A 25,190-nucleotide genomic window follows, 5' to 3' on the forward strand; every position below is an offset into this window, starting at 1 on the left:
GTGAGCACGATCGATCATCAGCGAATGCTAGTAGAAACCATCAACTGCGTCCACTGGCTCAGAGTGAAAAGCTGGCACTCCTACGGACTAACGATGCATGTAGCAATCACTTAACGTCGGGATCCAATGACTCAGGACCGTGGCTGGTGTCCCTACGGATTCTTGCGATCGGTGAGCAGGATCACATACACCGGCGCTAGGCGGCGTCTTCGAACGCTGAGCGATTGTGTCCCTTGGCTCAGGGAGAGTGGCATTGTTCCCCTACGGACAATATGAGACGTATGGCCGAAAGCACGTTTCAAACACGTGTGCAAGCCAAAATCGCCTCGGTGATTCCCTGTAACACTGATCAGAACCCGCCGAAGATAAAAACCTTCGCCTGAAGGTTTAGTTTGCCTGTACTGCTTTTACAATTCGCTCATAGATCTTTCTTTGCAAATGGCAATTAATACTGTATGGAGCAGTTCTTCTACACATAGAGAGATGTTAAAGATAGTACATGATATTACTTTGGGGTCACAACTTACTTTCCCCCAAATATCAAAATGGTCTGATTTTTGAGGCAATTGTTTCTAATTTAATTGTTCGTAATTATTACTGCTATCGTTGGGGGAAAGAGATGGCAAAAAGGCAAAAATTAATTATAAAATGAATCGCGACAACTCTGCGACATCGCCTCTGATGCTACAAACGGCTGCGACATTTCATGTCGCATGAGAGATCACTTGGGTGAAACTAGCGTTAGCACTTGAGGTTACAACACTACATTACATATTACAAATTACATCTAATCACAGTTCAATTACATAAATTGCCGATGAACGAATTCTCTGAACTTCAATCCACGAGGCCACGATGATGCTTGCAAAGCTTTTGATTTCCACCTATCGATCAAAACAACCTTAAATGATGCGTAATCAAGCGTATTGCAATCCTTCCATTTTGGTACGAGTTTGGTTGTTTCGATATCACTGGATCAGCTGATGCCGAGAGAATGAGATACCATTAACGATATTTCATTCTCTGAAACCTTACTATCAACAGTTGACAAGTAAAGTGCGATTTTTTTATTTTTTTCATCCGTTGCTCTAGTGAATGATGATGATCCGAGCGATTCAGTAGCTTCTGTTGTATTTATTCTGTTTATACTCGATTTCATGTTACTTCGTAGTACAGTTGTTGATACAGGAGTCGAGTGGCTATTTCCAACATCTTTATCCGAAACAAGCATTGAAAGTGTATTAAGAATTTCGTTGATCTGCTGCTTCATCGACATTATTTCGTGCTCGACTGTGGCTGGCGGTTTTACAGGAAAATCCATTGTTTCGCGTAATTTGAAAAATTTGGACGCACAGTCGTCACAAAGCCAAATAACATTATTGGAGAATGAATTAATTTGATTATCTGTGAGATCTACGCACCTAGCGTGGAATCGTTTAGCGCATCTTCCTTCACATACTGCGTATAAATCTGTGTTAGCGTCGATGGATGAACAACACTTCTTGCATTCCATTATGCGATCGAAACAATAGGAGCACAATTCACAGCAAGAAAGCGTATTTCAGTGGTATTTTTTCGAGTTTTTCAGCTTTTCACATCTCAAATCACAGAACTAGCTTCTTAAATCAATTGGTCAATAAAAGCGGAGACGGTAGAGCAAATTTTCTGGTCAAATAACGAAATTGAACATAGTCAAAATAATCAAAAACCGAGAGCGGTGAAACACACAGCCAATGCGTAACAACACCTATGCACTATGTGATGTGATAAGAAGCCACCATCAGTTCAAGGTTTTTCCAGTGAATGCGGGTAGACTTACGGTAGATCCGTAATAGTTTATCGTGAGTTATTTAAAGAGTGATATGTATATATATATTTTTAAAATCAAAAATAAATATTGTAGAAATTGATAAATTTGTATTGTTTTAGAGAATATGCTGTCTGTCAGCAAGTCATGTTTCTTGGCTAGAACACAACAAAATATTTTAATAAATGCATCTCAAAATATCTACAATTGCGTTTAGGTTTTATTGTTACAATAAACTAAACAAGCAAACAAAAATATTTTGTTTTAATTTTTCATCGAATCGCTATCCGTGTAGAGCTAATACTTCTTACTGTGTTTTGAAATGAAATATTTAACTTAACATGGCGATATCAACCGTTGTGATAAAAGCGGAAATTTTGTTGATATTTTTTATAAACTATTTACTACGAATGTAAATATAATAAAATACTCCATTTTAACCATCTTCCACTACAGAACGAAAGACTTCCGTTAAGAGAAATGTGGAATGCTGTGGCACTTTTCGGAACTTACAGTCGATATTTTCATCTGCAAAAGTTAGAGGAACTACTAAATAAGATAATTACCAGCCAGGACATAATCAATAGAAAATCTTTCAGTCCCCTTCCGGCCAATAGTTCTGAGAATCGTGAGCTGACACAACTAGAGCACCATTGCAGAACCGCAATACGTGGTATAGAAGAGTATTTGAATGACTGCGACAAAGACAACGTAGCACTCGAGGTAGCGATGTTCAAACACCAAAAAATCTAAGAATAAAATATATAAAAGAAATTTTCGTGTACACTTGTAAACCATTTTTGCTATAGAACCAAATAAAAAATTGCCAAAAACTGACAGAAGCGTTAATTTTGCAGTTTTTCTTTACGACGGCATTCAACTGAAGAAAATTATTTTAACGTATGCGGAATAAAATTTGGACAAAATTCAAAAGGCAATTTTTTTTGTAGAAAACCATTTATTAAATGTTCTCTCTGTATGAAAACATTTGTCAGCCTATTAACTTAATGTAGAAAAAAAATTGAGTCCATTCGAGAAGCTTTATGATAGTTTACAGGAACTTTTTGCAAAGGAGTCAAAAAAATTGATGTTGGCATATTCTTAATTTCTTTCTTAATTTTGATTATTACGTTTGTTTGTTTTAGGTCGAAAATTATTGGCATATACTCTCTGCTTCAAATAATTCCAGAAATCCTCATTTGGGCAAGGTTGTGGTACATTTGGAGGTTTATCAGCCTTTGGTACAAAAGGTATGCCGTAATCCTCCAATGCGCCAAAACTTTTTTTTGGCATAATAGCTAGGTGCCAGATTGGGCTTTCGCTGCCATTTCGTTCACATGGTATCTTCTAGCGGGTCGAAATTAAGGGGAAACATACTGGATGTTTAAGGTTGCACAGAGAATGCGTAAAATTCGCAAACGAAAAAAGCAGTTTTTTTTCCACACCGTATGTCAGATCTTCATAAAAATCAATCAGCGTATGTAGAATGTTGTTACTGTACTGCTGATTGATTTTTATGAAGATCTGACATACGGTGTGGAAAAAACTGCTTTTTTCGTTTGCGAATTTTACGCATTCTCTGTGCAACCTTAAAATAAGTGTGCCTTGGAACCGATTGCATTTTTGTTTGCATTTTTGTTTTAATGCTGGAAGCGTTGTCCAAATTTCATTCCGCATACGTTAATAATAATAATAATATTAGTAATAGTAATAAAACAGGTAAACAAACATTATGATTTTATTTTTATTCTACTAATAGAATTCATGCACCAATCCAATGAATTATATATGATGCCAAATATTGGATATGCCCACTTTCTTTTCGTGTATATCGTGGGGATTTGTGATGCAGTCTACAGTAAAATTCAGGGAGGATCTGAAATTTCAATTTTGAACGTATTCATTGTACAATACGTTATATGTTACCTCATTTAATTAAAATAAGTTTTGGTGGTCGAATCTGGTTTGGAATGATTTTGAGTTTGGAAAGAATTTAAAATTGAAACAAATTTAAAATTTCTGAACAAGTTAAAAAATTTCGGAGAGGGTTCGGCCCTCCAGGATTCTCCCCTCTACTGGTGTAAAGGAAAGTCCGTGGACTGGCGAGTGAACATAAGTTGTTTGTTCGGTTGTACTAATTCTGTTGATTGTCGTGGGTAAACTGGTTTATGGAACACTATTGGCAAAGGCTTCAAAAGATGCAGAACTGAAAACCAATTACACAGAAATCGGTGCAATCGTTAATTGCAGCCATTAGATGAACTATTCATGAATTGCAAGTTATTTTTTATTTAAATTATTTAATATGGCTCTATCTGTTACGTTAACTGAGCCGAGCATATCTTATATATTTACAATCTGTAAATAATATTGAATATTATCTATCAGCATCTAGTTCGCACTTCTAATTACTTTATATCATCCTTTTAACTATTGCGCGTGGAGATCCTTTAGCAAAGATCCTTGCAAGGACTCTCGGTTAGTCTAATGTCGACCATGTCAATGTCGTCATCGCTACTGCTGGCTTGGTGTTAAGGGTTGGATGTTTCTGCATGTTTCTTGGTTTTGCTGGTCACGATAGTGTATCCATCTTCTCTGTCAGCATTGGCTTTTGGTTTTGAGGAGCTAGACCAATATAACCAAATCATGTAAACCAGTGATTCTCAACCGAAGGGGTCCGCAGCAACCCAGGGTGATTTCTAACGGGTCCGTGGTACGAAAAAGGTTGAAAACCGCTGATGTAAGCAATAAGGTTGAAAATTCGTTTGCTACAAATCAATATAATGTAAACTAAAGAATAAAATCAAATAAAACAGTCAATTTGTTAACTACCTATTCTATGTTGATAGGAATGGATCAATCGACTTGCTGATGGCTGACTCACCCATACTGGACTACTATAGAGCAACAGATCACGGATGCTCTTTGCAGAGAGTCGGTGATACTTATGTAGATGATTCATATGCGATTGGAATGAATAAAGGGTTAGTAACAAATCGGATTAAAATTATTTAGTAACAGTAGATATTTTTAGGTTCCCACTGAAAGAGACAATCTCTGCACTTATTTCAAAATATTCAAGTGATGGCTACCTAGATATCCTGACAGAAAAGTGGTATGGAAGATTAGCATGCTTCAAACTGGATCGTGATATAGGACAACCGAAGCCGTTGGGTGTCGCGGCGGTAGCCGGAGTTTTTCTACTGTTGGGTTTAGGAATGATTTTGGGACTACTTATACTTATTTTTGAACATTTGTTTTACAAGTATGCCTTGCCGATTTTAAGACATCAGCCAAAGAATACCATTTGGAAAAGCAGAAATATAATGTTTTTTAGCCAGAAACTTTATAGGTTTATAAATTGCGTTGAACTAGTTTCACCACATCACGCTGCCAAAGAATTAGTTCATACTATTCGACAGGGTCAAATAACCAGCTTGTTCCAAAAGAGCATCAAAAGGGTAAACGTTAAAACTATACAATGGATCTTATTAAATTTATAATCTTATTTGTCCTAGAAGGAAGATGAACAAAGACGTCGACGTAAAAGTAAAGCTCAATTTTTCGACATGATTCAGGAGATAAGAAGGTAACAAAAATATATTAAATAATAGTCATAAGTCTTCATAATGCTTAATTTTTGAAGAAATATGTATTTGAACAGAGTTGAACTGGCAGAATGTGATACATCTCTTCAAACATTAACTAAAAATACTGGACCAGGAACGTCATCAACTGCAACCATTACACCAGTTTCGAAAGCTAAATACAGTCCGAAACCAGGGATTTTTGGAATAGGGAAATTTAAATCCAATCCTTCAACTCTGAATGTGAGACGATTTAGCACTGACAGCATAATCAGTGCACGTTTGGACACAATCGGACGAAGATTGAGTCGGGATATGACTAACTCTCCACCAGACCTTAATCATCGCTTCGAAACATTTGGAAAACTTAATGACGGAGATGGTAAATTCGATACATATTCCGGCAAGGAAACAAAAGAGGCTAATACTTTAAACAAATTTGATACATTCAGTGGAAAAATTGAAAATAGTGAAATAAGCGAAGAAAAAAATCCAAAGCTTCCTAAAAAAACAGGTAAACACAACAAAAGATCACCGTTAAAACCAGAATTGTATGTTAAAAGTAAAAAGTTTACACGAGAAGAAGGCCGACTGATTCCTATTAGCGAACGAGTTGCACATGGTCTCGCGCCTCCATTTGTCGAGACCGATGCGAGCACTGCTCTTCTCCGAGACAAATTACATGAAGAGCTTCGTTTGAAGTACGGCTCACATGAATTTAACAAAAACAATCGAAAACCAACCGCACAAAAGGGTGCACCACACAGTCAAGTTGATGCAACGAACACCATTAACAGACAAACAAAAGCACCTCGCTAACAAAAACGAAAAAATAACGATTAACTACAAGAACGCCAAGTAGTTTTAATAATTCAAGAACTCGTGGATAGCCAACGGTTTACCAATTCAAAGTATACTTTGGTAACCTCCGTCGTGTTTGGCGGGTATCTGTTAGGAAATAATAACTAAGAGATTGTTTTGAGAAAAAGAAGTTATTTAAGGGTGACTGGCCATCTAGAGAGAATGTTTTTTTACTATTCAAATTTTTTATCGATTATTCTATCTTCAACGTACTTAATAATTGAAGAATGTTCTAGGAGAAAAAGCTTTTTGAAGGAAATGGGCGAGATCACGGTCACAGGATGGTAGCACTTCCAGAGCAACGGCACGAAGGATGCTCGCGCTGTTCGCAAATGCAGTGAAACGAGTGATTCTTCTTGAACTAACCATTTAGAAACTACCGAACAGTATGAACAATCTGTTTAACATATACTGCCGTGATAAGCATAACAGTCCCACCTGCATAGGAAATCCATAGCAAATGGGACTGTTATGCGTGATTCAAAGTTTATTTGGTAGCGTAGTGCAAAATGTCAACCACCAAAATTGATTTACTACAATATTAGCTGTTGATATCGTATTTTTAATTTGCAATGCGCAAGAAAAAAATACAAAATTTTTGAGTTTTACTTACTATAAAATAACTACAAATAAAATAAAAACTCGCACTCATATGTCAGATGTATATAGTAAACGCGACGATTCGCTCCCTTTTTTGAAACTCCTACAAGGCATTAATTCACGAGAAGGTTCATTCTGTCCTTTTGCGATTTATTTGAGATATATAATCACATATATTTTATTTTTAACATAAACATTTAACATTTGATAAACAATTGGCTAGAAGCACAGATCCTCCATGTTAATCATTTCAATCTATTCCAGGCTGTGTTATCTCGTGTTGCATGTAATTAAAGGCTTGGTGTGACGCTCGGTTCGAATATATTCTGGTTGCAGTTGAAAACTGGAAAATCCAACCAACGATAGTCGTATTTTTTCTGGTTCTAAACAATGGAATCACGTCGGAAGTAGTGCGCTGTATTCGTACATCATAGACAAGAGAAAAAACGTGTCTAATCCACCTAATAGTGTGATGAGACATTTCTTATAACTCTTATCACTCTCTTCGGATATTATATCGTTTGAGAACATTTAGAACATGATGCTTCGCGATGTTTTTGATAACACATACCACATGGGATAGTGGCAGGACTCAGAGACCCAAAAAAAGACATACCAACGAATTATTGTTAATGCTCTGTTAATAAAATATCTATATTGTGGTGGGAAAACTGAATTTTCCTAAAGGGGTTGTATTGTACGATTTTTATAAAAAATCGAATTTTTTTGTTGAATCGATTTGAAGCTTATACTTTACTCAAATTTCCAACGCGACTGAGAACTAAGAAATCAACGCTTTTTCTTGAAAAGGGCGATACTAGCAGTGATACCATTCAAAGAAAATCAACAGTAAATATTTCCAGACTTGGTTTTATTTCCTATTTAATAACTATTGTGTTTTTTACATTTCTTATAAAAGAAATGTATAGAATTCGCTCAAACTTTCAAGATTTTTTCCGAGGCCCGGAGGGCTGAGTCTTATATACCAATCGACTCAGCTCGACGATTTGGGACAATGTCTGTGTGTGTATGTAACGGACAAATTCTCATTCGTGTTTCTCAGCAATGGCTGAACCGATCTTATCCAAACCAATTTTAAATGAAAGAACTAAAAAACAGTATGAACGTTATTAATTTGTTTTTGATTCTGATGTTTAGTTTCCAAGATATGAATGTTTGAATGCGTGAAAATGGCGTTTGTTGCAGTTTTTTTTAAATTATCTGCCGAAATTGACGATATAGATTAACAATTTATATGCTTTTAGACAGCTTTAACGAATACCTTTCGTACAAGCTATAGATTGTTGAAATCGGACTATTATCAAAAGAGATATTTAGCATTAAATGCGGACGAAAGATTTTTATCATTTCCCATTGCCAGAAATATGACCAAAAACATGTAATCTATTATTAACGCCAAAACGGCTTATTTTAGGTCAATAGTATCTTCGGAGAATTTAATGGAGGCAATATTTCCTTTCTTTTGGTATTGTGCTTTTACTGATTAATCCCCCTGTGAGTGAGATATTTTCACACATTTTTTTACAAGTGCTTATATCGAAATGATGCCTTCAGCAAATTTATAGCTTTTACTTTTGCGAATAACTTTACTGAAGACTTCAAATATCTATTTTGAATATTTTAAAAATTATGACTTGTTGTTTGTTGATTACTCTTTGTCGCCTATTTATTGTTCAATATTCTAAATATTACTAAATAATCCATTGAAATAAGCCAAACATTTTTTCGATAAAACGAATTTTGCATTTCATTTTACTATCTACAACCGCTAGAAATAATCACCGAACACTTCCAAGTTGTCTGGAAGGAACTTGATAACTTATCAGTGCAAAAATGTTCATTTGTGCGAACCTTCTGACTGCAATTTTTCTAACTTATGACCATCGGATCGATCTGAAACATATCGGAAAATGAAAACCGAAATAAATAACTCCAAGCAACGGCGTAGCCAAGAGAAGGTTTTGGGGTTTAACACCATACAAAAGCCCCCCCCCCCCCCTTCACAACACCCAAAAAAAATATTGGATTGAAGTTGAAAATTTATTGATGCAGACTGATTTAATTCAATATTACAATAACAATTATCTAATCCGTAGATTGATAACCTGTTGTTGTAAACATCATGAGGACTTCTGATAAATTGTCGGAATGGGACCCTGATATATAACTGATCTCTTGGTCTTGATTTCACAGTTGTCTAATAGCATCAATATCAAATTTCTGCCTGAAAACATTCCAATAGAAAATTCCAGAGTTCTGTAATCAATCATAATCCTCAGATTTATTTTCACAGTGATCTCGTTTTTGTAGAGATGTACTGTAATAAGGGTCTTTATTTAATAGGAAGCGAAGTTAAAATTGACTTAATGTCTATGAAACATAGAACTGCTCACCAAAAAAATGCATAAATTTCAACATTTGCTAAAAATGTTTTTGCCTTTCTCATTCACTCTAAAATTCGTCGATCTAATCCCGACCGGGAGGGCCGAGTGTCATATGCTAATCGACTCAGTTCGTCGAGATCGGAAAATGCCTGTGTGTGTATGTATGTATGTCTGTATGTATGTGTGTATGTGGAAAAAAAAATGTGACCTCTGTTAATCAGAGATGGCTGGATCGATTTGCACAAAGTTAGTCTCAAATGAAAGGTACAATCTTCCCATCGGCTGCTATTGAATATTTTATTGATTGGACTTCCGGAGTGACGAGTTGGAGAGTGCAATCACACAGCAAATTCCCATATAAACTGAAATGAAAAATTTTCAAAATCAAATTTGTATTTTTGATGCCAAATGACATTATAATTCATGAAACATTGAGATTTGATGTAAACTCGACAAAATAACGTTTGACAAAAATTGATTTTTTTGGACTTTGGTACTTTTTTGCTCTGTTACTATTTTCTGAAATATTAATTCTGCATAATTTTAAAACCTCAAAAATTACGGTTTCGGAATTATGTCGTTTAGACATTAAGATCGATTTTCACCAAACCCCCACCAATTGTAAAATTGGTATTGTAAAAAAACGTAAGGGCGATACTTCAATGCTGATAGGTGGGACCGAAAAAGTAAACAATCGGCAAAGGGACTATATACTATATATACAATCATTTTGTCAATTTCAATAGCAAACACAAATTTTAATTTAATAATTTCAAATACTTCATGAAGTTTTAGGTTTCGATCACTGAATCATGCAATCTAGGATGTAAAAAACACAATAGTTCTTAAATAGGAAATAAAACCAAGTCTGGAAATATGCACTGTTGATTTTCTTTGAATGGTGGGTTTTTTCAAGAAAAAGCGTTGATTTCTTAATTCTCAGTCGCGTTGGAAATTTGAGTAAAGTATAAACTTCAAATCGATTCAAAAAAAATTCGTTTTTTTTTGGCTCAGTACAATATACATAACCCCATTAGAAAAATCAGTTTTCCCACCACAATGTATTGATTGAGGAATTTAGATATTTTATTAACAGAGCATTAGCAATAATTCGTTGGTATGTCTATTTTATGGACCATTTTTTCGCCTTCCCATTGATTTGGTTTGAGATTTCTAGCACTGATGTTATCCTATGCTGATTTGAGTGATTCTCTGAGTCCTGCCACTATCCCATGTAGTATGTGTTATAAAAAACATCGCGAAGCATCAAGTTCTAAATGTTCTCAAACGATATAATATCCGAAGAGAGTGATAAGAGTTATAAGAAATGTCTCATCACACTGTTAGGTGGATTAAAAGTGTTTTTACATCCTAGATTGCATGATTCAGTGATCGAAACCCAAAACTTCTTAAAGTATTAGAAATTATTAAATTAAAATTTGTTTTTGCTATTGAAATTGACAAAATGATAGTATCGCCCATTTGGCGATTGTTTACTTTTTCGGTCTCACCTATCAGCATTGAAGTATCGCGGGCGAAACTTTAAATAAACAAACAAAAATACAGTTTCGCCCGTTGTATTTTTTGCTGTAGTTTAAGAAAGCAATATGGTAGAATCCAAATTTTTAGGTTAATTTGTTGCGTTTCAAAGCCCTCATTCGCATGTATGAAAAAAGCCCTATGTTTACATTTGTAAGTATCGCCCTTTTCACAAAAAAAGCGTTGAAATGAAATCGCAGCTCCTGATATCACGATATCTCTGAAGTGCATGCGTGCATAGTTTCAAATTTTACTTCGACATCGACTTTTTCTAGAGGTGACTTCCCAGTAGTATCCTTGATTTGAATTATTATCGCTAATCCTAATGCCAAAGAACAAATAAAAACCTCACGAAAACGAACCGTTTGGGAAAATCATCATCATTACTAGAATTTTCATTTTCACGAAACTTTTCGATAACCTTCCATCACTTGCGTTAATGCACTGGGTGCACAATGCTCTGAAAATCTAGCGAAATCCTTTTAGGGCACCAGCGGGTCTGTAAAGAATACTAAAAATTAATTTCTATTCCATAATTTTCAGTTCTGCAATTCGAGAGATCGTGCTCACCGCAAGCCATGAAAAATAGACTACGTTGTGAAGCGATGGTTACTATTTATTAAAAAATCACGGTTAAATAAAAATAAAACTATTAAAAAATTTCAAATAGTTCTTATTTTTCACAAACTTATTAGGAAAAAATGTTTAATAAACTTTCGTAATATTGTGTAGGAAAAAAGCTGAAAATTTCAGTATTTTCTCTATCTGCAACATATAAACCCTTAAGTATACCAATTAATTGGTATACGAATTGGAATAGGTTCGCCAAATTTTGGAAGAAGTCTATAAAATAACCCCTTGAAAACTACCTAAAAATTGTTGTAGTTCGATGCAATAAAAAAATCTCCAAAAATTGTTGTTGTTGTTGTTATTTATTTTTGACACTTTACACCGAAGAGCGGTGCATTCGTGTCGAAGGTCAGTTTTTGCTTCTAATTTAATGTACAATTCAGTTCACAAATAATGTTAATTTCTATACTTTACAATTGTTTGTATAAATTCGCTTCCTTAAGGAAGTTTAGCAATTTCTTCTCGCTGTCTGTGTCGTTGCCTAAAGCAGCTCCCAGACTCGTCGAATTTATGTCATGCATCCTTCTAGCATCGTCGTATTTTCTACACCGAAGAATCACGTGACGGACGTCGACTATCACTCCACAGCAGTCGCACATAGGAGGAGGCGTTTTGTTGAGCAAAAAATCGTGTGTTAATCGTGTATGGCCGATCCTCAGCCGTGTTAGCACACGCTGGTCTGTCCCATTATCGCGATCTTTCCAACGGTACGTATCAAATTTGACTTCCCTGAGTTTTGGGTCTCGGGAAGCAAACCATTGTTCATCCCAATGTTGTCGTATGGATGATCGCACAGCTCTTAAGGCATCCTCCGCTGGGATCGGTATGTCGACAACTGCTTGACTCCTCGCCTCGTTGGCCAGTCGATCGGCTTCGTTGTTGCCTTGAATGCCGGCATGACCAGGGATCCAGCAAAACCGGACAGATCTACCGCGTGATATATTTTCTATCTCTTGTATCCAAGGGTGCTTAGATTTACCAGTCTCTATGGCCAACAGGCAACTCGCTGAATCCGTGAGGATTACCAAATCCTTAATGTTTGGGACTGTTAGTGCCATACGGATAGCAAAAGCTTCTGCCGAAAAGACACTGCAGTGTTGTGGAAGGCTGCGCATCCGTCCCATTCCTTCTCTATAAAGACCGGCACCCACTGTGTTCTCGCATTTGGATCCATCAGTGTATAACACGGATGACGGTGCACAATGCTCTGAAAATCTAGCGAAATCGTTTTAGGGCACCAGCGGGTCTGTAAAGAATACTAAAAATTAATTTCTATTCCATAATTTTCAGTTCTGCAATTCGAGAGATCGTGCTCACCGCAAGCCATGAAAAATAGACTACGTTGTGAAGCGATGGTTACTATTTATTAAAAAATCACGGTTAAATAAAAATAAAACTATTAAAAAATTTCAAATAGTTCTTATTTTTCACAAACTTATTAGGAAAAAATGTTTAATAAACTTTCGTAATATTGTGTAGGAAAAAAGCTGAAAATTTCAGTATTTTCTCTATCTGCAACATATAAACCCTTAAGTATACCAATTAATTGGTATACGAATTGGAATAGGTTCGCCAAATTTTGGAAGAAGTCTATAAAATAACCCCTTGAAAACTACCTAAAAATTGTTGTAGTTCGATGCAATAAAAAAATCTCCAAAAATGAAATGTACCTATTAATGTGAAACACAGCGAATTATACATACAATAAAGACCCATTTTTATCAGTCTCATGGTGTATTTTAGGCTGACAAAATGGGGACATTGACTAAATCGGGCAATTTTTTTCTTTATAATAAACTGAAGCTGTTTAAATATTCTTCTCGTTCCTTGATGTAGTCTGATAACTATTTCTGATTATGATGAACTTTTTATTTTCGCATATTTCACATATCTTCATGATAAGGAAAACATGCTCAAGAAAGGATTTACTCGAATTCAGTCTTGTTCGTCTGCTAAAGCCCATCAAACATATGTTCATATTTGGCTGATAAAATCGGGGTTTCAATGTGTTATAATAGATATTCAGCATTCGAAGAAGTTTCTTGTGAACGAGTGTAGAACGACTTTGTTTCTACTTACTTGAAGTCAGCGGCGTAGCCAGAAATTCGGTTTGGTGGGGGTTTGGTGAAAATCGATCATACTGTCCAAACGGCATAATTCCGAAACCGTAATTTTTGAAGCTTTAAAATCATGCAGAATTAATTTTTCAGAAAATAGTAACAGAGTTCGTGTCTTTAGCGAATTTGTTGAGACTTTATTGTAGTCATGAATATTAACCTGAGAAAATTTACCATACATACTTCTTGGACGATATACCGTCAAAATTATTTTATCAAATGATGCGCTGTTTAACGTTTGTAAAACTCACCGAAGATACTAAACCTCCGAAATTGGCGGTTTCAAAATGATGCTATCTTGACCTTAAATTATTGTTTTTAAACATTTGACCTATACATATAATTGGTCATACAACAAAAATCAAATGCTCATCAAAATCGATCAGAACCTGCTAGAATCGAATGGAAATCGTCATTTTTCATAAATTTCTCTCTACATTCGGAAAGTGTTATCCTCGTTATTAATCATATTACGTTTTCGTCTCAACTCGACGCATTCCCAAAATAAAAACCTGTTTTAAGCCACCTAGTGGTGCAATTGTGCTTGTCTCATTTGTCCAGACTACGATGGTTATGTTCAATAAAACGGTGGAAATTAATATTACATGTTCAGTACGATTTGCACATACATACAATGGATCGACAGCCTCTTAAGATACTATGTGATACTGAAACATCGCTTGAAACCAGCGGCGGTTCATGGAGAAAGATCCGGGAGTTGCTGCCGAAATTTTTCAACTTGTTAAGAAATTTTAAACTAGTTTTAATTTAAAAGTAGCAACCCCTCACTGCATACTCCCTCCGGGCCGGAATAATTGACGATTTTTGGAGTGATTGCATAACCTTTCTATATGAGAAAGGCAAAAATGTACCAAAGTTCAAAGAAGTCAATTTTCGTCAAACATCTCAATGTTTCATGCATTTTAAAGTCATTTGGCATCAAAAATACAAATTTGATTTTGAAAATTTTTCATTTCAGTTTATATCGGAATTTACTGTGTGATTGCACTCTTCAACTCGTAACTTCGGAACCGGAAGTCCAATCAATAAAAAATTCAATTGCAGCCGATGGGAAGGTTGTACCTTTCATTTGAGACTAACTTTGTGCAAATCGATCCAGCCATCTCTGATTAACAGAGGTCATATTTTTTCCACATACACACATACATACAGACACAGACATTTTCCGATCTCGAAGAACTGAGTCGATTGGCATATGACATTCGGCCCTCCCGACCGGGATTAGATTGACGAGTTTTAGAGTGAATGAGAAAGGCGAAAACATTTTTAGCAAATGTTGAAAGTTATGCATTTTTTTTGGTGAGCAGTTCTATGTTTCATAGATATTAAATCAATTTTAACTTTTTTTATGATTGATTACAGAACTCTGGAATTTTCTACTGGAATGTTTTCAGGCAGGAATTTGATATTGATGCTATTAGACAACTGTGAAATCAAGACTAATAGATCAGATACATATCAGGACCCCATTCCGACAATTTATCAAAAGTCCTAATGATGTTTACAACAACAGGTTATCAATCTACGGATCAGATAATTGTTATTGTAATATTGAATTAAATCAGTCTGCATCAATACATTTTCAACTTCAATCCAATATTTTTTTTTGGGTGTGGTGGAAGGGGGGTGTGGGGTTGTATGGTGCTAAACCCCAAAACCTTCTCTTGGCTATGCCGTTGCTTGGAGTTATTTATTTCGCTTTTCATTTTCCGATATGTTTCAGATCGATCCGATGGTTATAAGTTTGAAAAATTGCAGTCAGAAGGTTCGCACAAATGAACATTTTTGTACTGATAAGTTATCAAGTTCCTTCCAGACAACTTGGAAGTGTTCGGTGTTTATTTCTAGCTGTTGTAGATAGTAAAATGAAATGCAAAATTCGTTTTATCGAAATAATGTTTAGCTTATTTCAATGGATTATTACTATATTGAACAATAAATAGGCGACAAAGAGTAATCAACAAACAACAAGCCATAACTTTTAAACTATTCAAAATAGATATTTGAAGTCTTTAGTAAAGTTATTCGCAAAAAGTAAGAGCTACAAATTTGCTGAAGACATCCCAAGTAACAATTGAAGTTTTATAGCACGCTACAAGTGCAATCTAAGTTTTATCAGTGGCTATAAAACTATCAAAACCAAATTTGTTACTAGGGATCATTTCGATATAATCACTTCCAAGAAAATTTGTGAAAATATCTCACTCATAGGGGGATTAATCAGCAAAAGCACAATATCAAAAGAAAGGACATATTGCCTCCATTAAATTCTCCGAAGATACTATTGACCTAAAATAAGCCGTTTTGGCGTTAATAATAGATTACATGTTTTTGGTCATATTTCTGGCAATGGGAAATGATAAAAATCTTTCGTCCGCATTTAATGTTAAATATCTCTTTTGATAATAGTCCGATTTCAACAATCTATAGCTTGTTCGAAATGTATTCGTTAAAGCTGTCTACAAACATATGAATTGTTAATCTATGTTGTCAATTTCGGCAGATAATTTAAAAAAAACTGCAAAAAACGCCATTTTTACGCATTCAACCATTCATATCTTGGAAACTAAACATCAGAATCAAAAACAAATTAATAGCGTTCATACTGTTTTTTAGTTCTTTCATTTAAAATTGGTTTGGATAAGATCGGTTCAGCCATTGCTGAGAAACACGAATGAGAATTTGTCCGTTACATACACACACACAGACACACACACAGACATTGTCCCAAATCGTCGAGCTGAGTCGATTGGTATATAAGACTCGGCCCTCCGGGCCTCGGAAAAAATCTTGAAAGTTTGAGCGAATTCTATACATTTCTTTTATAAGAAATGTAAAACGATTGTCGCTGCTTGGATTTTCCAGGTTTCAACTGTAACGATAATATGATTCATGAGCACTTTTAAATTCTTATCGTCAATTACGATACCATACGACTTGTGTAAAACATGTATTGTTACCGAGTTAAACACACCCCGTTGCTAGTAGGTCAAGTAATCGATAATGTAATATAGTAAACGGCTTCTTAGATGGCAAATCGTCCTTAAGTCACCAGTTTTATAGTATCGGACCAAATTACAATAATTTATATTAACATTTAAACAATTTGTGAATACACTTTTTCTGCTCTTACCCCCAATTCCATCCATCCAAAAAACATATATCATTTAAATATATTGCTAATATTTAAATAATATATATTTTTATGGATTTGTGTATAAGTAGAAATATTGGACAGTCGGTCTAAAAAAGTTGTTCATTTTTCTCCTTTCAAATTGTGGAAATATTATTAAGTACCTTCTTTGTGTACACACTTTGAACTACCTGGACTGCCCACTTTTACTAAGTAGCAAAAGGAAATAAAAGCAATGTTAAGGAATGAACTAGAGGATTAGTCAACTTTGTTTAACAACTGATTTACTGCCAATGTCCTGCAAAATATAACGAAATGTGTGATAAATGATGTGTTTTCTATCGTTTCTAATAAAATTGAAAACTTTCTTCGAAATCTGCATTATAATGCATTTGTATATACCAGGATTAAGATAGTAAGCTTGTTAATAAATATGAGACGTTGATGACAGAACCCAGTTTTTTATTCAGACAGTGTATTTGACACCGTACTTGCGTTAGCTTTGAGGTGCCGGCGTATTTGCGCTTCAATTTCTTTGAAAATGTATGAGTTACAAATTAAGATGAACAATACGTGAATTTCTTTAAATTATTTATTTATTTATTTATACTGGTCTTCGATTTTCTCGTACGCTCCTTAATTAATAATAATTCTATGTTTACAGGTAGTCTTAGCAATGTTAAAATCATACTTGTCAGCTACATCATTAAAATTACGACAGCATACATTGGACGGATTGTTTTGAAAAAAAAGAGTACGATACATCGGTAACCGAAAGAAATCAGTTCGTCTGGTGGGTCTAGGTGGTACGTTGAATCGGAGCTGGCTCAGCAACTCCGGGCTATCTATATTGTTTCCCAGAAGATCGAACACGACGATCCGTTGCAGCATTATCCTCCGACTTGCAAGAGTTGGCAAACGTAGAAGATTGCATCGATGGTCATAGGGCGGTAGACGAATAGCATCAGTCCAAGGTAGTAACCGCAGAGCGTAACGAACAAAGTGACGCTGAATTCGTTCGATGCGATTGATTTGAACAGCCTGATAGGGTGCCCACACAAGCACGCCGTACTCCAGGAAGCTACGCACGAATGCACAAAAGAGCGTTTTTAGGCAATAAATATGTATCGCTGAATTGCTGCGTGTTTCGTTTAATGAACCCCAGCACGGCATAGGCCTTGGCTGTAGTCATTGCAATGTGCTGCGCGAAATTTAGTTTGTTATCGATGAGAATGTCTAGGTCCTTTATCGTATTAACTCGGTTGATACTACTTTCTGCCATTCTATAATCAAATGTCAGGACGTGCCTGTTTCGACAGAACGATATCACATTGCACTTTTGCACATTTACTTCCATCCCGTTATGAGTACACCAATTTAGCAGCATATCAATATCGGCTTGAATAGCACAGCAATCGACTGCCGACGCAATTACACGGAAAAATTTCAGATCATCAGCAAACATATACTTAGGAGACTGTATAGCGGAGCATAAATCGTTTACGAATAAAATAAACAGTAGCGATACACTTTGATAATTTTAAACTAGAGTCATAAGTTGATTATTTTTATTCATTCAACATTATTAGATTAAATTTACTTAAAACTAGGGAAACGGTTTATTTTTTTTATTAAACATGAGGAACAGTCCCTCATAACTAAAAGATTATTTTAACATCGGAATAGCATAGCATCTGGGGTGGAGGCAGTGGCGTTATAGCGAGGGGTGATTCTGGGACAAAATCTCCCGAAATATTTTATGTATTGACAAATTAAATGGGTTCGTTAAAAATGGTTTAAATAGAATTCCCTAAGTTCCTTTAAAAAATTATCTTCTGAGAATATTTTTTTTGTTGCTTTTAGTCAAAATTGGTGGTGCCTACCGGTGTGATAGACAAAAGGCGCTGTCGGGGCTAATTAGCTCACTAAACGGACATCGATGCCCAAAGAAATCCCGCCACCGTTAAAGGAAACGGTTACCTGTATTGGGAGAAATTTCGCCGCCGGGGAGCTCAGTCATAGTTATGTGAATTCACCGCTTGCAACTATCCGAGTAGATCGCGACAAAGCAAGTAGCTAAATGCGAAGACTACATATTAAAAAGACTGATATCTCTTTCCTTCCTCCATACAAACAAGAAGCGACAAAAGTTGCAGCCCCTCTATCGTATGAAGGTAGAAAGCTTAATGTAAAACTTTATATGTGTCTGTGCATCACTGTGGAAAGTACCACCTTTACCTGCAAGTGGCGTTGTTGTTACTGTCTCCAGATTCTGAACAGAGTTGCCAGTCTTCTTGATATGCAGCCTTCGTAAAATGGCAAACAGAAATCGGAGCTAAATGGCTCATGGAATCAGTAGCTAAATGGTTTGAGTCGAGAGTTAAATCAAAGTTCAACGGTCGAGCCATTTCATAAGTCAAGAGAGGCTCCGAGATAGGGCAGAAAAACTCCTATCCCTTACCTCCCTGCGGTGCCAACCGGGGTACAGGCCTCCTTTTGCCGTTTTTGTTTAAACTCGGGACTGGGTCGGGTTCTATCCTCAACCGCTGTCTATTCGTTCACTTCGACAGGATGACGGATTGGAGCCTGTCTCAGTTTCGTTTCGAGCGAGAGTGGCATTAGTGAAGATCGTCTAGGATCTGTGGTCGTATGGTGACAGGGAAGGGGAACAAATGACGCGCGCGTGAAATTGCTAGTGCATCTGTCTTGCACAGTGAAGCTTTCGGTACAGTTAATGGTCATTTTGGGTAGCTCAAAATTCTTTCCTGTTTTTTTTGTAGGTTCGGTTTGTATAAAACCCTCGACTAATATTTTTTCTTTGTTTGTTCGGAAATCAGCCCATAGGACTTTAATCTGACTAGTATCGATGATCACGGGTCAATACGTACTAACAATTCGCTGCGCCTGTTTTTAATGAATCTTATTTTAAGTTCCGTTATTGCTAACAAGCCCGTGCATCAGGTTAACAATCTTTTACGTATTTCAGAAGCAATCCGTAAGTGAAAATAGGAAATACTTTCCTTGTTCATAACATCTCGCGCTATCATAACACTTTATCTGTACGCAGGGATGGGAATTATCATTCATTCGCATGATTCTTGGCGAATCCACTCATTGCTTTGACAGCAGCCAGTCGTTCATTCACGATCCGACTAAAACTCTCCAAAAGAACACAACTGAACGTAGGTAGAGATGAACTTCCGAAGATGTGAGCCAAGTAAAAGAATGACACGTACTATGTTGAATGAAGAAGATCGTGTTCTTCATTCGCGGATTGAATCGGAAGATTGTACTGTAAACATTCACAAGTGAATCAACTTTTAGTTCACAAATGAATGTGACATTGTATTCTTTGGTGGGGTAGGTCAACTTTATAGTGCAAATGTACACTATAATCAATGTTGAGAAGTATATTGCACTACAATCCACTTGAAATTGATATTGTGATATGCACGGAATCGTTTTAAGTTATTTTTTCCACCAGCACATTGCAAACTACTTACTCAACAATAAGAGATCACCAAGTGAAAATTTCATAGGTCTATAAACAAGAACGACAAGTTTTTTTTTATTAGAACGATCCGGTGAATGTTTTGAAATGAATCTTTGCGAATGAAAGAATGCATTCAATTGCGATCCTTTCTGCTTTCATTCAAAACACTACGTATGCGATGGAGAATGAATCATAGCCGGGCGCTGTCACTTTTTTTCAGTTCTGTGTTTTGCTTCTCGCTTTCGCACGAACGCGTAACTCTGCACAAGAAGGGTTGCCGAGATCGGGTTTCACAGTAAGAGCATGTTGGTGAATGATTTCAAATTGATCGTTTCGTGAAATGATTTTTCCCATGCCTGTCTGTACGTGTTATCACTCGGTAGTTTTCAACCCAATAAATATATCGTAGAAAAGGAATGGCGAAGTTTTTTTTGAATACTGTCGCAATAAAAGTGATCCGAACCATTACGCAAATAAAATTAGCTTTCCTAGGCAATACTCCCACGGTCGGCTGTGTGGAGTTCAAATTGCTTTTGTTTAGAAAACAGGATACTCTCGGTAGCCGGCTACCTAGAGTTTAAAAACCAAAACTACATAAGATATTTTCTTTTTCGAGTGATCGTGTATTCGAAAACCACCTAAACTACTACCTAATAAACCATGCTTTACAGGTCGCATCGCTTGCTTGGAGCGAATTAAAGACCTTATACCCTTCCGAACGACCAACTCCGCGACACCTATGGAAGAGCTTGATAATTCGTCTTCCTTTCGTTAAGTAGATGGAGCATCAACACTTCCCGTCTACCTTATCCTTTATCCTTCCCGTTCGCGATGGAGATGGGGGCGCCCGGCCATGATGGGTATCATGCTGTTGAGGTTTTAATATGGGTCGGATTGGTATGAATTCCTACTTACCACTTCCTAAGCAACTCTTATTAGATAATCAGCAGTCGAGCATGATGAAGTCAGTGTGCAATCTGCCAAAATCATCGTCACAACGCAACGCAACGCAAATAGCTTAACCAGCATGAGTTCAATGTTATCTTCATGTGGTCATATTTTGAAATGCTGGTAGAATGGGTTTGGAAGTGGGGGCGGGTGGGGGCTAGTAGAGTGAGAGTCGAGGATATGTCAGAAATCCTTTATCTTATTTCGATATGCGGGGTGGATGAAGGGAATGCAAATGTGAAGGTGATCGAAGGGTGGAGGGTTTGACCAAGGGGGAGGTGTAAGGGTAGGAGGGATGCAACACCCAACTGCAAATTATATCTTCCAGTTGAGACTTGGTTTGAGAAAATCGGTTGAGTCATCACCGAATAATCGATCTGACTTCAACTGGGGAATGAGCCCGGAAACCGAATTCAAAGAATATTTGATTGGCAGCCAGTAATCTAGACCTGCGAATGAATGTAATTTAGTGACCATTCCAATAGATTTTTGCCTCTGAGGTATTACTATTGTAATGGTTCATATGGGAAATTCCAGTGTGACCTGAATGACCAACCTGTGACATCGGAACCGAATGTCAGAACCAAATGAAATTCAATAGCAGTTAATTAGATTACTGTATCTTTCATTTGAAATCAAGTTTGTAAAAATCGGTCAAGGATTCGCTGGGAAATACGTGCGATATTAGTTTAGTAACTTGGTGAGTTCCCCGGAGGCCTCAAGAACCGTCATAGATAACCAATGTTATCAAATCCACTTTGATTGGTCATAAGTGCTCTAGACCTGCAAATCCAAGTAATGCTGCTCCCATTTTAATGTGAATTACATCATGGTGGCACCAGTTTATATGGGAATTTTCTGTGTGACCACACTCTTAAACCCGTAACTCCGGAACCGGAAGCCAGATCAACTAAAATTCAAAAGCAGCTTATAAGAGCGTTATGCCTTTCATTTGAAACTAAGTTTGTGAAAATCGGTTTATCCATCACTGAGAAAATTGTGTGATTTTGAATGACACACATAAACACCAGGGTGACAATAAAACGACCATTTTTGAAATCACTAATCCACACCCTTTAGCGTCGTTCCAAATCATGAAAAAATGACACTGTCCAAATTTGAGCGAATCGGTTAACCCTAACCCCTCCCCAAAAGAGCTTAAAGTTTGCATGGGATTTTTGGCCAAAATGCATGGGGAAACACTCGCAGTTCAGAAAAAACGCCGCTGGAGGTCGCTGTAAACTTCCGATCGTAGACCTAGGAAAGAGTTAAGCTTTTGAAGATATGCTGAACAAGTTTGTCGAAGGCTGCAAGACAATCCAACCAACCGTTAAAGAGTTATTAACGTTTAAAGTTGGATACTGCTGCTTAGCAAAGGGCGTACTCCGCTTATTTCATGTATGTGAACCACGCGTGAAGGTGGAACAAAAGTAGGAAAAACTCATATATCTCTAAAACGATGAGAGATAAAAAGTTATGATGTTCCACAAAGTTGTAGAGGAATAAAAGGACTTTTTGGTTTCACTGGAAAGTTTCAGCATTTCTCCGCAACGGTGCGGTAGTGAGCCAATCAATTCAAAGGGAATACTCCTATCTGTACATCAGTAAGAGATGGAGCATTTGGATGTTCTACAAAGTTGTAGAGTAGCAAAAAATATTCTCATTTAAAAAATGCACAATTCTACCGCATGGTTGCGCCAGTGATCAAAATTAATTCAAGGTAATACTCCTACCTATACAATGGTAAGAGATAGTGCAAGCTGATGTTCTGCGAAGTTATACAGTATTTCAAAGGCTTTCGTGTCTCGTAAAAATAGAATTTAGGCCGCTTGGTGGTACAAACAGCATTGAGAATGAATATATTTTAATACACCTTTTGAATGTTTCCTAATTTTTACTCCTATTTCTTGTGCAGAGTTTCTTCTATTATACATAACATATTACAAAGTTTTCTTGAGACTATCATGTTATGATAATACCTATATTCTTAAATTTCTTTGTAACCCCATTGATATAACTCCTGTTGCATCCATTTATATAGCTTTTTTAATTTTTTTAACTAACTGCTGATTAACTTTAAGAGCGCTCTCGTCTCAGAGATGTCGTGTATAGTGCCGCGCGTCAGTGCTCGTTTATTACCTCTCGCAGAAGAAGCGTACACAATGCGCTGTGAATCCAGTTAGATTAGCATTGGTTGCACGATTACAGGGCTGATAATTCGGTGATAGGTGAGAACTACTAGGGACATTCGAATGCCGATTTGTGACTTTTTCATCATATCTGGCCTCACTTATAACTTAGAAATAAGCTACTCGAAATATATTCTGTTATCTTACGCGGACTACAGGGCTTAAGTATTATATTGTGCTAGAATATTGCCAGCCTGGGATAAATACCTAAGTAGCCTACAATTCAATTCGCGCTGTGCTTCTTTTTTTATTCAATTCGTTTAGGCAAGTTTGCGTTAGCTTAAAGGTGCCAATCTTGGTTTGTTTTACATTTCAAATTACTTAAAACTAAGGGAATTACATATTGATTTTTTTAAATTAAACTAAGGAGAATTTATAGCTATACATATACACAAGGGGGTAGTATAATTTTCGTAAGATTAGAGGGATCATTTAGTTTTTATGGCAATATGGTTTGACATTTATAGCAGGGAGATTATTGAAGCAAATAATTTTTAACTAAGGGGACAGTTTTTATAACTATCTTAATACCATGTTCACACTACAGAGTTAAAACATGTTATAATAATTAGCAACAAGAAAAATGTCATCAAGATAGCGTTAAAACACGTTTTAACTCGTAATGTGAACGTAGTATAAAACCTGGGACGGGACGTGTAAAGTGAAGAAAAGTAACTGTCACCGCGAACCGGCAATGGCCTGTCATTGCCAACCGGACCTTTCTTGACGATTTTCATTTTCTTGGAATGGACAATGCCTGGGTAGTATCGTAATATCCTGGCTGTATACAAGGTGTATTTAGAAAACATATTTTACATGTTGCTTAGATGAATGTAGATGCACACAAACAAATATGCAAAATGCACCAAAGGCACGTGCAATTTAATTATTCTACTCAACAGTTATGGCTAATGTTGTTTTACACAGTTCAGACAAATGATAACATAATTCATGTTATGTTCGAGCTCTTTTATTTTCGGCACAAATCAATACCTCATCGGCAGAAATCTATGCCGCATCGGCACAACACTATCATCAGCATTTGCTTGAAATTATTTTTCAAGCGGATTTTTCCCTGCAAAATAACATCATTATCGGGAGGGAAAAAGTCTTCGTATGTCCCGTCCCAGCTTAAAACTAGGAATAACTAGATGGCGTGATTTAATTTTGTAAAGATTCCAGGAGATAATTTAGAGTTATTTTGATGTGGTAGTAGAGTTGGGCATTTTCAATGAGATTATATAATATAATAGTTAGAACTAGAAGAGACAGAAAGAGGTAAATGCTTCGGGGGGCTATTTGGTGGACGGGGGAGTAGGGGGTGATACTTCTGAGTATAAGAATCAGGGGAGTGAGGGTGGACAAAGATGGCAGGGAAGAAAATAATTAACTTTCAGTTTCAGGCATCGGGAGATCAACGGCATAGGATGCAGACTCGGGTGGCCTTCATCAGGAAGAATTATGTACAGAGAGGCCGGGTGTTCTTCCTCGAGTCGGCAGGGGTTCCTCCACACGATTTCGTAGTACGGCTCAGATGCGGATCGGAAAGAGTTCGAGTTGCGCGTGTGGTTTGTACGTAGGTCCCGTGTTTGTTTCCTCATTCGACAGAGATGTTTGGTGTCGCCTTGGAGTCGCATCAAACCTTCGTGGGTGTATGGTACAGGCGGAAGAAGGCACTTCTGAGAATGACAAGAAAAGGGGCCTGTTAAATTTGTATATTGATGGTTTTTATGATGGTGTATATAAGGGACATATAGAGGACATCGCGACTTGCCAGCACATCTCGAACCGGGACGTTGAGTGGTCTTCCTCGGGCCCGGAGGGTGTCCATAAGCCGAGATCTGGCGGAACTGTACTCGG

The 25,190-nt window shown here is 36.7% G+C and overlaps 1 protein-coding gene across 10 annotated transcripts in view; it reads left to right on the forward strand.

Moving 5' to 3' along the window:
* LOC131691421 (uncharacterized) overlaps positions 1 to 17,626 on the forward strand; it is a 1,322,992-nt gene extending 1,305,366 nt beyond the window's left edge. For 4 of the 10 annotated variants that reach the window (XM_058977802.1, XM_058977795.1, XM_058977794.1 and 1 more), the window contains 4 exons: positions 4,657 to 4,791; positions 4,842 to 5,268; positions 5,326 to 5,396; positions 5,454 to 17,145. In XM_058977802.1, the coding sequence (XP_058833785.1) occupies positions 4,657 to 4,791; positions 4,842 to 5,268; positions 5,326 to 5,396; positions 5,454 to 6,213 (1,393 nt within the window). In that variant the 3' untranslated portion in view covers positions 6,214 to 17,145. Of the gene's footprint in view, positions 1 to 4,656; positions 4,792 to 4,841; positions 5,269 to 5,325; positions 5,397 to 5,453; positions 17,146 to 17,364 lie in introns of those variants that run through there. The other 6 variants (XR_009305769.1, XM_058977800.1, XM_058977801.1 and 3 more) reach the window with 6 other exon arrangements.
* Positions 17,627 to 25,190: the final 7,564 nt, after the last annotated feature.

Source organism: Topomyia yanbarensis, chromosome 3, assembly GCF_030247195.1.
Source record: "Topomyia yanbarensis strain Yona2022 chromosome 3, ASM3024719v1, whole genome shotgun sequence".
NCBI classification, from domain to species: domain Eukaryota; kingdom Metazoa; phylum Arthropoda; class Insecta; order Diptera; family Culicidae; genus Topomyia; species Topomyia yanbarensis.